At 26.4% G+C, this 16,582-nt stretch overlaps 3 protein-coding genes across 6 annotated transcripts; 1 reads left to right on the top strand and 2 right to left on the bottom strand.

The window, feature by feature from the left end:
- Positions 1 to 4,214: 4,214 nt before the first annotated feature.
- On the bottom strand, positions 4,215 to 7,452 carry LOC122629514 (rab5 GDP/GTP exchange factor). Of its 3 annotated transcripts, none has more exons than XM_043813011.1 (10): positions 7,437 to 7,452; positions 6,774 to 7,076; positions 6,585 to 6,700; positions 6,140 to 6,397; positions 5,922 to 6,051; positions 5,716 to 5,813; positions 5,399 to 5,655; positions 5,196 to 5,327; positions 4,855 to 5,100; positions 4,215 to 4,782 (listed from the first exon to the last, which is right to left on the bottom strand). In XM_043813011.1, exons 2-10 carry the CDS (start codon positions 6,950 to 6,952, stop codon positions 4,339 to 4,341), a joined length of 1,860 nt encoding a protein of 619 aa, XP_043668946.1. In that variant the 5' UTR covers positions 6,953 to 7,076; positions 7,437 to 7,452; the 3' UTR covers positions 4,215 to 4,338. The 3 variants fall into 3 exon arrangements, with proteins under 3 accessions (XP_043668946.1, XP_043668945.1, XP_043668947.1); XM_043813010.1 differs by lacking the exon at positions 7,437 to 7,452 and adding an exon at positions 7,146 to 7,235; XM_043813012.1 differs by lacking the exon at positions 7,437 to 7,452 and having other exon boundaries at positions 6,804 to 7,210.
- A 182-nt stretch (positions 7,453 to 7,634) lies between these two features.
- Positions 7,635 to 12,417, top strand: LOC122629510 (DNA-directed RNA polymerase I subunit RPA2). Its single transcript, XM_043812996.1, has 15 exons — positions 7,635 to 7,893; positions 7,973 to 8,305; positions 8,383 to 8,622; positions 8,699 to 9,021; positions 9,112 to 9,371; positions 9,461 to 9,703; positions 9,787 to 10,262; positions 10,346 to 10,453; positions 10,539 to 10,715; positions 10,802 to 11,016; positions 11,138 to 11,276; positions 11,348 to 11,504; positions 11,590 to 11,843; positions 11,914 to 12,078; positions 12,177 to 12,417. Exons 1-15 carry the CDS (start codon positions 7,825 to 7,827, stop codon positions 12,387 to 12,389), a joined length of 3,372 nt encoding a protein of 1,123 aa, XP_043668931.1. The 5' UTR covers positions 7,635 to 7,824; the 3' UTR covers positions 12,390 to 12,417.
- On the bottom strand, positions 12,408 to 16,355 carry LOC122629515 (V-type proton ATPase subunit H). 2 transcript variants are annotated; one of them, XM_043813013.1, is made up of 10 exons: positions 16,170 to 16,355; positions 15,939 to 16,020; positions 15,562 to 15,751; positions 15,240 to 15,458; positions 14,502 to 14,603; positions 13,849 to 14,054; positions 13,682 to 13,766; positions 13,195 to 13,601; positions 12,997 to 13,110; positions 12,408 to 12,920 (listed from the first exon to the last, which is right to left on the bottom strand). In XM_043813013.1, exons 1-10 carry the CDS (start codon positions 16,225 to 16,227, stop codon positions 12,836 to 12,838), a joined length of 1,548 nt encoding a protein of 515 aa, XP_043668948.1. In that variant the 5' UTR covers positions 16,228 to 16,355; the 3' UTR covers positions 12,408 to 12,835. The 2 variants fall into 2 exon arrangements, with proteins under 2 accessions (XP_043668948.1, XP_043668949.1); XM_043813014.1 differs by lacking the exon at positions 14,502 to 14,603 and having other exon boundaries at positions 16,170 to 16,354.
- Between the last annotated feature and the right edge of the window lie 227 nt (positions 16,356 to 16,582).

The following is a 16,582-nucleotide window of genomic DNA, read 5'->3' as shown; positions in this document are numbered from 1 at the left end:
AACTAAATAAATAAATAAAAATTTTTGTTATCAAACTACTTTCAAAAAAATAAAATTTTCGAAAGCAATGCGAGGCTTGAAATAACGTATTATTGTAAAAAATTAACTGATAATGCCATATTGGATGGTTAAATAATATTATCAACATTGACAATAATTGAAAATGAATAAAATATAAAAGTTATTCGAAAGAAATGAAATTTGAATTGTTAAATGTTAATTATATATAAATGTTAATAATTGTAACGTTAAATTACCATTACTATTATTTACAGATTGTAATTTCGACCATAAATTTTGTTTTATGTTGGATAAATTTTGCCTAAGCAAGCTTGAATATTAATCTGAAAATATAATTAATATCAAAAAAAATATAAAATAAATAATTATATTAATTGTCACAAAACAAAAGCACATTATCCCATCTTATTATCGTATCAAAATATTAAAATAAAAAAAAAATTATTATTCAAACAAATATTATAAGTGGAAAAACAAATAAAAGTGTAATTTATTCATCTAATGGTGAAAAAATACTGATCGACTTGGACAAAAGCTTTTTCAATGGAACACGAATAATTTAATCACTTCCATTATTTTTGTACGATGTGTTTTCGTTGCTTTCATTAAGTGAAGTCGTAGATCAACAAATGCTGATTTTGTCTTTTTCCAAACGACAAAGAACAAGATACTACAAGAAATTAAAATTATTAAAAAAATTGTTGTCATTTATATAAATATTATAAAAATAATAAATACATGACATAATAGTTATTTCAAGAATACGAAAATTTCAATATTCTCAATAGTTTATTCAATTTGCTTCATTCAATTTAATATAAACTATTAATTATGTTTGTATCTCTCTCTCTCTCCCTCTCTCCGTCTCTCCGTCTCTCTCTCTTTCTCTCTATATGTGCATGTGTGTATTCTACATTACATTATACTGCGTTATATGATTTCAAATTAAATAATATTGTATTATATTAGATCACAATTTATATGATTAAGTAAATATCCGTATAATAAGCGAATACAATGTATTTTATAAATGTAAATAATTAAAATGCAAATAAATATTTATCATGAATAAAAATTCAATGTATCCTTTCTTACATTATTATTACAATCTTATAACTATTATTACATTAATTATTCCTCATATATCAATTTATTTTTTATATGATAATTCTAATATAAAAATAAAAGACCAGAAAAAATTCAAAAAGATAAAAAATTTATAAAATTCGATTTGCGAGAAAAATATTCATTTTGTCCAGAATTTGCAGTAGAAAAACCAGTTTTTTGGGATAAAGAGAATAGATAAGAGGTTGTAATAGAATACACATCGGATTTTTTTCACATTATACTTTTTTATTTTCATTTTTATTATTAATACATAGTAAATATATTTTGATAATTATTTTATGTATGATTAATTGTACAAATATTTATTTATTTTATTATATAGATTATGCTGTAATATAATATTATATAGTACAAAAATAATAGAATATAATGCAATATAATACAATATAATTTATTATAATATTGTTGTAATAAAGAACGAATTACCTATTTTCCTTTATATACCGTTCGGAGAAAAAAAAAAAGAAAATAATTCCTTTAAAAATCGATCAACATCATAAGTAAATATATATTTTTCTTTTTGAAGTCCGTTAGTATCGTCTTTCCTCTACAATGAATCAAAACTATTTACAATTAACCATAGTTAATGTGTGATAATGACTATGTGTAAATCCTACAGAAGTCGACAACAATGAAAATGTAAAATGATAACTTACTTTTTATGTGAATGCGTGAGAAAAACATATTGTTCTAAATTTAAAAAAAGAAGACTATAATATGTAATTAAAATTTTTTTACGTGAAGTAAAAATTATTCTTGACATTTATCAATATATATTTTTAAATAAATTCTTTTTCTGTGACGTTTTTATCCTCGTAATCTTGAATAAATTACAAAGTAGTTGATTCTTAAAAAAAAAAACAGAAATCCCAGTTGTATACAAAAAATCTAAAAATAGAATTTGAAATAAAAAATTCAAAGTATTTCTTTAAATATATGTGAATAGCTCTGATACAATGAAAGCAAAATATTTAAAATTCAATAATTGGTAGATGTTTGAATTAATTTTATCGAGAAACAATGTTTTTTTCATTAAAAAAAAAATTGAATAAAAAAAAAGATACGTAGAATAAATCTTTTAATTATAAGTCTTACCATAGAGAATGTAATTATAAAGAAATTTTTCAATCGGTCAAATAGGTTTCTCTAAATCAATACACAATTCGAAAAAAATATATTTCGGAAAATAACGTGTTAGAAATTATTTATTTTATATCACGTATACTGAAATATTTCAATAACTCTATCGATTTCCATCTTACCCATAAAATCTGCATAATTACATTTACAATTCTTTTCATAGCTTTCATACTACATTTCATATTCCTAAGTGTTTGATTTGGTTCCTTTCAAATCTAAGACTCTGCAGCAACTCGATTTAACATTCTGTTTGTCTATTTTCCTGTTTTCAATTTCAAAAAATAAAAATCTTTTAGTCCATGCTCTATTTTTGGATATAATTAATTCGTATAAAGATTTTTCTGCTTTAGAATTTTTTAATTTTTCTTCTTCTACTACTTTCTTTATCAACGTTTCGTATATACTCTTCAAAGCAGTTGAAATAGTATATAGAGCATCGAAATACGTACTATTATTCAAACCACTGTGGGTATCTATGAGTAAGGAAAATAAATTTTACCGGATATTTCAACACCTAGTGATCTCATTATGAAAACAATTTTTCGATTTGAAAGAATTATGGTGAAAAAAATATCGATAAAATGGCAAAAGTTCAAAGACGATCGTTAACAAGAACAAAAATCAAAGACTCCTTCAGGAAATTTTTTAAAAGAAATTTCACCGTCACTTTACTAAACACTTTACTAAAATAACTAATGGTAACCACAAATACATATTTCAAAAAAGTAATATCTTACAGTATTTTTATCATCTGATCCACGGCGATAGAAAATCATTTTTTATTGGAGAACTTTTCCGCGAATATATTTATAAAATACATTGATGTTTTAAACATGTGAACAATTTCAGTAAACTTTCTTTTTCGCGGACGATTAGGTCTTCCTTTCTTACTACGATAGTATCTTTTATCCATTTTAAAGCGTTAAAACGATTAGAGAGCTAAACGAATACTGACGATGAGAACATCTCCAGTCTTATTACGAAGAACATGTTCAAGTGTATATATGTAAATATATATTTATAAGTTTCTTGGTTGTGTCATATCTGCATAGTTCCTTTCTATACGCTAATTCCTAAAATATCGAAATTTATACAACTCTCAAAGCTGTTCCCTTTTTCTAAATGATTTGAAATGGCATTGTTGTAGATTGGTATTTATTTAATATTTATCAAGAATCATAATCCGGATTTAAGAAACAATTCTATGAGAATTCTTCCATTGGGATTGAGTCTCATGAATAATTTGTAATAATATAAGCAATTCTTAAATTTTTAGGCAGTGCAATCTATTTTTTATACTTCGTAATAAATAATTGTCTGTAATAAATAATCTTTCAATCATTTGAATTAAAACTTGGGTATCCGAAATGTATTCTTTCGCGATGTCGATTTCCATATGAAATATATACATATCATCATATTTTTTGTTTTAATAATAAGAATAAAAAATGTATATATACACACGCACAACATTCCACTGTTCATATCGTATTTAGAAAAGAAATTATAATACCATATTGAAATTTAATAAAGTATATTCATGCGAATTATTACATTTCCAAATTATTTTCAAAACAATCTATAGAAATTTTTACTCCAGCAAAATGTGTCTTGTTATATAATAAATATTACTTCACCATTATTTATTATATCACAAATTAAATAAAAAAATATATTACTAAAAAATTTTAATGTATACATTCCAAATATTTGCTATCTAGTTAATATATGATCAAAACTGAAATCTTACATTACATCACTTTATTTATATACAATAACGATAATAATTGTTTAGCTTTCACTGAATATATTGAAATATTGATTTAATTTGTTAATGAATAAAGTCAAAAGTACTATAGATAATAATAGATAATAATAATCATTAATTCTAAATTAATACTTGACATATATATATATATATATATATATATATATATATATATATTCATAAGAAGGAATGCTCTAATCTCTTTTCTATTAATAATTTTTCTCTTTAAATTTATCATGTGTAATTATTCCAAGAATAATTTTCTAAATCTATAAATAGCATTACATCTTGTGGAAATATGTAGAATAATGATTATCCGATGACAATTCTGCAGAATTAATGGACAAATCACCTGTACTGCAAGGAATTGTTGGTATATGGGATCCTTGTATAGTAAAACCATGATAATCTTCCTGACCTATTGATTCAATAGATGATACGAGATTTGCATTAGAAGTACTTGAATTTCCCAGTAATATATCAGGTGTATCTTTTTCATGTAATTGAGAATCAGTCATCAATAAATCACATTGTGTATCTAAACTGATTAGACTTGTTTCATCATCTGCTTTACTAACATCTAAACTACCATCACCAGTGAAGGAAGGAAAATCAAATGTTGGAGACGGTGTAATACAATCATCCATCAGTGAAGTTCTTAAATCAACTGAATTATTTGCCAGTAAAGTGTTATTGGATTGGTCGCTAACAGGGTGTGAATATACCTATAAAAATTATTAAATACCAAGTCAATCGCTTTAACTTACTCCAACATATGCACATACTCATGTATTTACCTGAGGTATAATAGGCGGAGGTAACTGGTAGTTTTCAATATTATCTGAATCTAAATTTGTAGGCAATTTTTGACTATGCGTTATTAATAATGGTGATTTCTCAATTGCAGCAGCTACTTTAACTTCTATATCTTGTTTAAATTGTGTCATTCTAGATTGTAATTCTTTTGCTTCATTTATTATTTCTAAATTTTTTGCCTTTAAATTATCAAGTAACGTTATATCTTCACACATCAAGTGCAAGCTCTATAAATCGAATTTATGAAATAAAAGAAGTATATTAATAATCATTTGAATGCAAAAGTTAAGATAATGAATTAAAAAGAAAAAATAATATTCACTTCACACATCATTAGTGCTGATTCCCACGTATTTGGTGGTACTCTTTCTCCTGACATATATGCATTAAAATCTTTCTCAGCCATATTCAAAGATTCAGCAGTTAAGTTTTCAATGAAAGATACAGCACAACACTAGAATTTTATCATAAAATAAATGAAAACTTTTATGCATTGAACATTGCTAATAAAAAAGAATACTATACCAAATTTGTAAAGTAGTATCCCCCTTCTCCTGTCATTAGTCTGCTAGCATTACAAAATCTTGTTATGAAGTTAATATTACTTTTAAGCCGTGCAGGATTGGCTTTTAAAACAATAAAAATAAGAGCAGGTAAAAATTCATCTGCAGAAGCTGGACCACCTACAGATTGTTGTAATAACAAAAATATATTTCTACAGCAATAAATAACACATGCTAATTTTTCTTGTGGAGCTTTAGCAGAATCCATATTTAGTAAATCTAAAAGAAATATTTATTTGATTAATTACTATTAAACTATAAAAAATTTTAATTACAAACCTGTTATAGATGTATACACAAGTTCTCTAACTTCAGAACTTGTTTCATGAATTCTACATTCTAAATTCTTGCCACTGACCCAGTTTAATTGTCTTATTCTATTACGAATAAAATTTAAAAGAATGTGCTTTATATTATATAATATTATGTTATATTATATTATATCATATTCTAATAATAATTTTAATGTTCTTCAATGTGCAAACCTTTTTTGAATTGCTAAATCTTTTTCTTCATCTGTTGTGAATGGTGGACAAAATAGAATTCTGTACAATAATGTCATAGAATATTTTTCAACATAATCTAATAATCTTTCTTTAATATCTGCAGATATATCTGTAAAAATAATTATTTATATTTTTTATAATTTATTTATATTTTTAATAATAAATACTTTGAATAATAAATTATATGAATTTAATACCTGTATATTTAACACTATTTTCTAAACGTTTAGCAAACACTTGATAAAAATTCTGTGTTATTTCTGATAATTCTTCTATTCTTTTGATATCTTTGTTCTGAAGAATATCTACTACAAATGAATGTATACATTTTCGTACATCTTTTTCAACTGGTGTTTTCACAATTGAAGCTATAAGATCTCTATTTTCAGTTCTTACTTTTTCAAGATCTGAATTGTCCTTTGTTAATTCATAAAGTAATTCTTGGCATCCTTGTACTTCAGAAAAAAAAGAATCGTTAATAAACAATATTCATATTACTTTAAACAATATACCTATATTATTAATAATATACATTATATAATATATTTTAAACAATCTAATAATAGATTACATAATAATAAGAAATATGATAGAAATATATTAGAAATATTATGGTACTAAGATGTAATTCAAATACATTACACTTTGATGTAGGCTTTCGGAAAGAAATATTTAATAATTTATACTTCTTTTCTTGTTGCGATTTTTTTTCTTCCTGTTTATGATATCCAGTAGGTAAAGTTTTATTAGATGTATCTCTGCAAACATAATACGTAACAAAGTAGAATTATATAAATAAAATCTTATAAGAATAAATGAGAATATTCTTACACATCGACAGTTTGTAAGTTTGATATATACTCTCTTTGTGCTCGTTGCTTTTGTAAATGTTCTCGATGACATTTGCTGCAATAGCCTTCCCATTCTGCGTTACCATAATAACCACAACCATTTTTACATTTCAAATCTGCCTCGTCGATGCGAAGCGAAGGTGTTTTTATAGAATACATATCTTTATTTCTTATTTTTTAATAAAATCAGAGAAATCCATAATTTGTAGAGTATATATTTTATTCGAATTTATATAGGAATATGATCCGTAATACTTCAATATTATTACGATGATTTCTTCCCCTGCAAGTTGTATGTAATTAAAAATTAAAACCCAAATTACACATAATTGAAAGTAACATCATTTTGCACCGGTTATTAGACAGAAATATCAGATAGCAGAAGATACAAACGTCATCCGCTTACTTTTTTTTTCCTTGACTAATTTAAAGTTGGCAACACTAATATAAAGCATACAAAACGAATAGAAAGAAATAATAAGGAACCATCAGAATAAATGCATGTACATAGTTAAAAGCTGGCTATATTTTGCATGTTTAATTATATATCAACGATTGTTAATTATAAAACATTATTGTAAAATACAAAAATATATATATAATATAATATAAATATAGATAATTAAAGTAAATATAAATTTACTTTAAGAATTTTGCAAATTTATACACCCAAGTTCTTAAAATCTTATGTATACCCTTGAATAAGATAAAGAACGCATTCTACGTAACGTTATCGGAAGAAATCCTTCCAAGGGACGTTACATTATCTTCCAAGGGACATTCATTGTCTTTCTACATCTATAGCACTTATGTCACGTGACACGAGTTATATCTTATCATACGACATCGCGACTATAACCTAACCTATCAATACTACTAACCTAACAATTTTCCCCACTACCATTCGATTTTTTTCCTTTCTACACGTGTTGCTTTCATTCGGTATATTAAGGTTAGATAGTAGTGTCATATATGAGAATTACATTTTAAACGTAAAATATTGTGTTATTTTGTTTTTTCACTTAACAAAAATGTTATCTGAACCAAAGTTAACCAATACTTCTCCAGATTTTGGAGTACCACCGGATATACAAAATCCTGTAAGATTAAATTTATATCAATTAAAATTATTTTTTGTTTAATACTTAAAATAAATATATGTATTTGTGTGTATTTCAGTTATTACAAAGTTTAGGACTTCCACATGTAGATTCTTTTAATTATATGTTGGAAGATGGACTTTCTGAAGCAATTACAGATATATTACCAGTTTATCTTCAACTTGCTAATGGAGATAAAATTATGTTATGGATTGATAATGTATCGATTCATCAACCATCTGTCCCTACTAATGTAATTGGTGTAAAAGATTATAAAATATATCCTACAGAGTGTAGACAAAGAGGTGCTACTTATAAAGGAAAAATAATAGTTACATTAGGATGGTCTGTCAATGGCAATTCTCAAGAAACACTTGAAAAAGATTTGGGAGATATACCTATTATGGTCAAGGTATATATTCTTAAAATAGACAGTTTATATGGTAAAGTTATCTATAATGGAAAACTAATTATGTAATGTTTTTACAGTCTAATAGATGTCATCTTAATAAAATGAATCCTAGTGAATTAATTGCTCATGGAGAGCATGAACAAGAATGGGGTGGTTATTTTATAATTAAAGGACATGAACGACTTATACGTATGTTATTGATGACAAGAAGAAATTATCCTATTGCAATTAGAAGATCAGGCTGGAAAGCTAGGGGTGCCCAGTTTAGTGATCTTGGATTGCTTTTAAGAAGCGTTCGAGATGATAATACCGCATCGGTAAAAGCAATATTATTATAAATATTATTAAATCATTTTATTTGTATTCTAATTAATTGTTATTTTTACTTTGCAGAATAATACGTTGCATTATGTTACTAATGGTTCTGTAAAATTAATGTTTACACATAGGAAAGTTTTATACTATACACCTCTCATCTTAATATTGAAGTGTTTAGTCGATGTTTCAGATATTTTTATTTACAATGCTTTAATGGCTGGTTGTGAAGATGATTTGTACTATAGAGGTTGTATTTTAAATATGTTACGTGCAGTACATGAAGAAGACTTACATACGCATGAACAATGTAAAGCATATATAGGAAAGATGTTTCGAGTTAAATTTTTTGAACTACCTCAAGATTCAAGTGATATAGAAATTTGTGATTTTATTATTAAGTAATTATTTTCTTAGTAAATTTTTTATTTACTTATCGATGATATCTATTTGCTTATATATCTACTATTAATATATTAATATATTTACAGGCATTGCATCACTATACATTTAGATGAACCATTAGATAAATTTTATTTACTTGTATTTATGACGAAAAAGCTTTTCGCTGTTGCTAATAATAAGTGCGCTGTAGAAGGTGCTGATTCTGTAATGATGCAGGAGTGTTTATTAGGTGGCCATTTATATTTACAAGTGTTAAAGGAGAAGTTATACGGATGGCTTACGGGTCTTAGGATTTTAATTATGAAACGTGCCAGAAATGCTGACTCTAAATATGCTTTAACATTGCGTAAGTATGTTAACACTGACTTACCGTTTATTTCAAATACTTCTAATATATTTATAATAGTTCTGATAATTACATACATATTAACTTAGAGGAGATGTTACATATAACAAAGTATGGAGGGTCTCTTGAATCACAAATGGAAAATTTTTTATCTACTGGAAATTTAAGAACGTCTACAGGCTTAGGCTTGATGCAGACTAGTGGACTTACAATAGTTGCAGAAAATATTAATAGAATGCGTTATATGAGTCATTTTCGTGCAATTCATAGAGGCTCCTTTTTCCAAGGAATGAGAACTACAGAAACCAGACAACTTTTACCTGATGCTTGGGGTAATAATTTATTATGCTTTATAAATAACTTTGCATAAAACTATTTGGTATCTTTTATATATTTACAATCTTAATTACTTCAGGATTTATTTGTCCTGTACATACACCGGATGGTACACCATGTGGTTTACTGAATCATTTAACTATGAATTGTATTATTACAAAACATCCAAACTCTAATTTAAAAGCTGCTATACCAACAGTATTATTAGATCTTGGAATGTTACCTATTTCTATTGCTGATAATTGGAAAGATTCATATACCGTTATGTTAGATGGGAAATTAATAGGTCTTATTGAAGACAATATAATAAACAGAGTATCGGATAATTTAAGAATACTTAAGATAAAAGGCAAAGAAGTACCCTCTACAATGGAAATAGTATTAATTCCAAAGAAAACGGTACCAGCTCAATATCCAGGATTATATTTATTTACTAATCCCGCGCGTATGATGAGACGAGTAATGAATTTAGCTGTCAAAAAAACAGAACTTATAGGAACATTTGAACAAGTTTATATGGATATTTGTATCACATCAGAAGAAGCCTATGATGGTGTAAATATTCTTTTAGCATACATTTACTTTTAATACGACTATATTGATTTTTTTATATATTAATATATATTTTACATTTTCAGTTAACTTCTCATCAAGAGTTAGCAAAGACTTCATTTTTGAGTAACTTAGCATGTCTTATTCCTATGCCAGACTGTAATCAAAGTCCAAGAAATATGTATCAGTGTCAAGTAAGTCTTCTTGCGCTAGAGCTAGAATAAAAAAAAAATTAAGGTTATTATCAATTAGTTACCTTAACAATACAATAATTTATAGATGGGTAAACAAACAATGGGTACACCATGTCATACGTGGAAACAACAATCTGAAACAAAATTGTATAGATTACAAACACCTGCAAGTCCTTTATTCAGACCAGTACATTATGACAAAATGGATTTAGACGATTTTGCCATGGGTACCAATGCAATTGTAGCTGTTGTTTCATATACAGTAAGTAATCATAGCTATATAGTGATCATTGTAATGATATTTATTAAGAGATACATAATTAAGATATAATAATATTAACTATTTAGGGATATGATATGGAAGATGCAATGATTATCAACAAAGCTGCTTATGATCGTGGTTTTGCACACGGAATGGTTTATAAATCAGAATTTATAGATTTAAAAGATCAGAAAAGTTATTTTGTACGAGATCCAAATAAACCTTTTCTTGCAGAAAAGTTAGATACTGATGGCTTGCCTATACCTGGCTCTATAATTAAAGAAAATGATTATTTTTATTGGTAAAAGATTAGTAATAAATAATATTTATTGTTATTTTTAAATAACTTGAAATATATTGCCATATGCTCTACTCATTATATTATATTATTATTATTATATTTAATTTTTTTTTTTTTTTAGTTATTATGACGCTGAACAATCTAATTATGTAACTGGTAAATATCATGGAAAAGAAGACATATATATAGATAATGTAAAATTATGTGGTACTTTAAATAGTAATACTCCAAGAAGAGCTTGTATTACATTTCGTATTCCAGTTTGTATAATACTTTTTTTCCATTACCAATTCATTCATTATAATTATAACAACACAAGTAATTCTTCCAGAGAAATCCAAGTGTTGGTGATAAATTTGCTTCAAGAGCTGGGCAAAAAGGAATTTGTTCACAAAAATGGCCAGCTGAAGATCTGCCATTCACTGAGACGGGTCTAATTCCAGATATAGTATTCAATCCTCACGGTTTTCCAAGTCGTATGACAATAGGTAATCAAAACTAAAAAACTTGAATTATATTTAAGAAAACATATTTTTAAATCTAAAATAAAATTTGTTGTTATTTTTATTCAAGCTATGATGATCGAAGTAATGGCTGGAAAGTCTGCGGCTGTACATGGATTAGTACATGATGCAACACCATTTAGATTTGATGAGAACGAAACGGCAGTTGAATTCTTTGGAAAGTTACTAGAACGTGGAGGCTATAATTATTATGGTACAGAAAGAATGTACTCTGGTATCGATGGACGTGAAATGACAGTTGATATATTTTTTGGAATTGTACATTATCAGAGATTACGTCATATGGTTTCAGACAAATGGCAGGTTTGTATCTTTTGATTAATCGCAGTGATATGAATTACGTGAAAATACAATGTTCTTTTTTTTTAAACAGGTAAGAAGTACTGGTCCAATCGATGTATTAACGAGGCAACCGATAAAAGGACGGCGTCGAGGTGGTGGTGTTCGATTTGGAGAAATGGAACGAGATTCTTTAATATCTCACGGGTGTTCATTTCTTCTACAGGACCGTCTTTTCCATTGCTCTGATAAAACGACTGTAAGTAATTGTGTTTCTTTTTCCTAATTCAGATATGTTTTAACTCTGTGTGTGTATATATTTATTTATTTATTTATTTATAAAATGTTACTTTCTAGGCTTTAGTTTGTCAGAAGTGTGGAACGTTATTAGGACCCGTGTTAGAATTGTCGATAAACCCAACAGGTATAACTGAAAAGAAACAAAAGTGTAGACTTTGCGGGGATGACGAATCTGTGAAAGAAATTGATATTCCGTATATATTTAAATATCTTGTAACTCAACTTACTTGCTGTAATATTAATGTGAAATTATCATTTGTAGAAAAATGAAGAAAAATATATTTGATATATATTTTAATATTGGCATATATTTTTATTCTTTCTAACATTCCTTAAATTTTAAAAATCTGTTATATTATATACTACTCTAGTAATACGATCGTACCACAATATACATATTTGTGGCTATACAACATTTACATTTAAAGAATTTTTATATATGTACATAAAACTGATTCATTAATAATTTATACATGGAAGTTATGAATCAGATTTAATGGAATAACAAGACAATGATCAGAACATTTTTATGGACTATCTTGTCTTGCTGCGAATTAAGCTTTTTGTACATAATATTAATACATAGTGATATTGATTTATACAGATAGCAAATTATATATCACGTAACCGTATAAGATCAATACTTAATAAAAGATATAAGCATTTATACGATTGCTTATCTAAGAGATAAATAGCTATACCACTATTGCAAAATATTAAGCCTTCGCAGGAACTTGTGCTCCAGACTTGGTTCCCGATGCTCCAGTTTGTTCTTTTTCTAATTGTTTTCCTAAATATTCCCTAAAAAGAAATGTTTATATATAAAATGCAATCTATCAGGAATTAAATTTTATTATTTTCTTTTTTATATACCTACCAATTGTGCACCATAAGTTTTTGAACAGCAAGAAGAGCCTCATATCTTACATTTGGATCCTCATGGCCCAATAATTGCATTACTCGTTGTTTACCACCCAATTGTTCAATAACACTATTAAATTTAAATACTTTATATGACTTATATTACAAAACAGTATAATATAATATGCAACTATAAATGATCAGGTTAACTTACTGTTTTCCTCGTGGATAATGACGCACATACTCTCCTATATCAAAACTAGCTACACTCAAAACAATAGGTTCTTTACTTGTTTCCAATAAATGAACTAAGATGCGTAAAAGTTCATAATTTTTTTCGTTCAATCGACTAGCATTTTCTCGCCAGAATTTTCCGGATTTATGAACAGGTGACCATTCGAGACGTCCAGATTTTATTTCTGTAGAGTATTCATCAAATGAACTTAAGTCCTGTACAGATGCTAGTAATTTATCATTCAAAAATTCTATGTCATCCGTAATATCCTCATCATCGAATTTACGCTGTACCAGAATAGATAATTGTTTCAATACTTTATACTGAACCATTGCAATGCAGTGTTCCTTGGCTACTTGGCCATCCTCAACTTTTTCTATAAGATTCTGTTAAAAACATAATTAAATTGAGAAAATCTGATAATTTGAATAATATCCATATATTTTTAAACACTATTTCATCTTACCCTAAATACTGCAAGAATAATTCGAGTCACTTTTTCTTTAACAGAATCACTTAATATATCCGCAAGAATAGGTATAACATTAAACCTGTAAAAACCATTATATATATGAAAAATAATTGAATATTCATAAAAATTTTAAACATTTCGTATATTTTAAATTTACGTACTTATTCATTTTTTCTGCGAGTAATGGATTAAACGTAAGTACCCATAAACAGAAAATGAGTTGATATTGTACTTGGAAATTTACTCTGCCAGATAAGACACTCAAAAGTGTTGAAATTCCATCGACAGAGACAAATGCAAAACGATATTCATCTACGCGCAACATCATTTGAAGACATCGTGCGACAGACTGAATGTATTCATTATTCTAAATGATCAAAAATCAAATAATGATATAAGTTTTCTATAACAATAACTGACATATAAAAAGTAACAGCATTCAATTTACATTTAATATAGTAAAAAACGGATTAATTACTTTATTTAGGTAGAAATCTAAAAAGCAGAAAAAGAAACAAACAGAAAAATATAAATACGCATTCAAAAAAATTGTTTAGTTATATAAAGAGTATAAGATCAATAGCTTATTCCACATAATCCATTTTACAATCCAATTAATAAAATAAATATTATTGTAAAAAACTAAATAATTAATGTAAACTGACAGCTGTTTTGGCACCTGTTTATTATAATTAATTAGTAACTCCAAATTTTATTTTATTTGTGCTTTAATGAATAATTCTGCACCCTGCTCTCCTTTCATATGTAATTTTGTCAAATATCAGTAGTTATAATTAGTTATTGCAAAACCAACCGGATTATGTAATTCGTGCAGTTCATTGGCCTCCCCTGCCTCCTCCATAGAAGTATCCTGCATTACTTCTGCATGCAAATCTGTCTCCTGAAGAGCTTCAAACTAAAACCCCATCTGATTTTTTGAAATATTCTACTCCTAATATAACTAATCATTTCACCCTTCACCATATAAAAAGCAGTAGAAATAATGTTATCAAAAGAGTGTGAACTGCAATTGTTAGATAGAAATTTTGTTAGTTTTGTTTTAAATTCCCATATGTATTAATCCAAATTAATTAAAAAATTTTAATTTGTAACATATTCGATAATATAAATACATCAAATAATGTGATTCATTAAGCATTTAGTATAAAGACAAGTAAAATTAAAAGAATGATTTCTAAATTATGTTTTATTTAATTATTTTGTTAAAATTAAATTTGTTGTACTCTCTCATAATAATGTCAGATTAATTCACAAAAGCACATTTTAATCTATATAATATGTTAATAATAGGTGCCTTGCTTATGCGTACATTATAAACGTATTATCTAAACTAGATAGCAAAGCAAGATATAATTAAAGCAAATAATATGTTCATAAATAAAAAAGAAAAAGCTTTACTAATATCCTGGAATAAATTATGAGTTAATAACGAAATTCTTCTAATTTATTTAGATTTTTTACCAAATATATAAGTATTATTACCATGCATTGTAGTTTTTAGTATCTAATTTTATGTATTTTGCAAACTTACACTCAATTTAAGTTGATCTTTTAGCCAAGTTAGATAAAATTGGAGATCAGTTTTTTCCATTAACTCATGACTCCAACAAGCTAACTTAGCTATAATACGAGAAGTCATATTTAATATAAAACCATCTTGCCTATTTAATAAATTAAGGAATGGTCCCCAAACTGATTCTCGTTTACGTGAAGAATGTTCTCTAAATATTTCAACACGACTACGATCTTCCTAATAAAATAAGATATTTTGTAAAAATATTTGAATATAAAAATACATGACATACACATAGAATATTTATATATAGAAAATTATATAGTTTTAAACCAAATACCTGCAACATATCATCTATCATCGTAAGAATATATTGTGTTGTTTGTTCTTTTGAAATATGATCAAGGAGATTAAGAAAAGTCTTTGCAGCTTGATGTGGATTTTCTTTTAGTTTTGCTTCCCGAGCTTTAGTATCGCTTGTATCAAAAGCTACTATAAAGTCATAGTCTTCTTTAGGTATCATTTGTGATCTATAAAGTAAAAAATAATACATGTAATATTATAATACTTTTGTATATATCATTACAAGTTCAATAACGTAATGTTTGATACGGATTGAACCATTATCAAATAAATATATTACATGTCGATCAATTATATAAAGATGTTTGTTAATATATTATTTTGATTGCATTAAAATAAATAAAATATGCTTACTGTAGATATGACTGCCAATTAATTCTTTGATTTCTTATTTCAGCTGCTTGCTGCTGAAGAGCACTCGTAGCGGCAAGCATATCTGTAATGATTTATATGTAGATATTTAAATGTTTCAACAAAGAAAAGAAAATATCAAAATAAATAATAAGCAATAGGATATTTCATATGTTTTCAAATGTTGGGAGTGGCTTATCATCTTATAAAGCTAATTTTATCAAGGTTATTTACCAATTTTCTCGTCGGGTAATGCTGGAATAATTTCTTTAATATTCGTTCGTTCCACCATGTCTGCCGTCGATATTAAGCGATGACGAATTTAATAAAAAATTCTTAAACGATTAAAATGAATGACTTTATACTTGTACCTACTCCAGCTTTTGCACTTGCTATGATCACAAGACCAACATTCAGTGTTACCAACGTAAAAAAGAAAAAGCAGTCATGGCAGATTCTGAAACTTCATAAAATCGAATGTAACATTCTTTGATATCGCATAAATATTTCTAAGATTATTATTTATTAAGTTTTTATATTCTTAAATATATTTTATAAGATGACTATTAAAATATTTATAAGTAGGAATAAAGGAAAGTAAAAAGAATAAAAATATATCCCAAATTATTAACTAAAATCATACATAA

Source organism: Vespula pensylvanica, chromosome 5 (genome assembly GCF_014466175.1).
Source record: "Vespula pensylvanica isolate Volc-1 chromosome 5, ASM1446617v1, whole genome shotgun sequence".
Taxonomy (NCBI): Eukaryota; Metazoa; Arthropoda; class Insecta; order Hymenoptera; family Vespidae; genus Vespula; species Vespula pensylvanica.
This window is presented reverse-complemented; position numbering and strand designations above follow the sequence as displayed.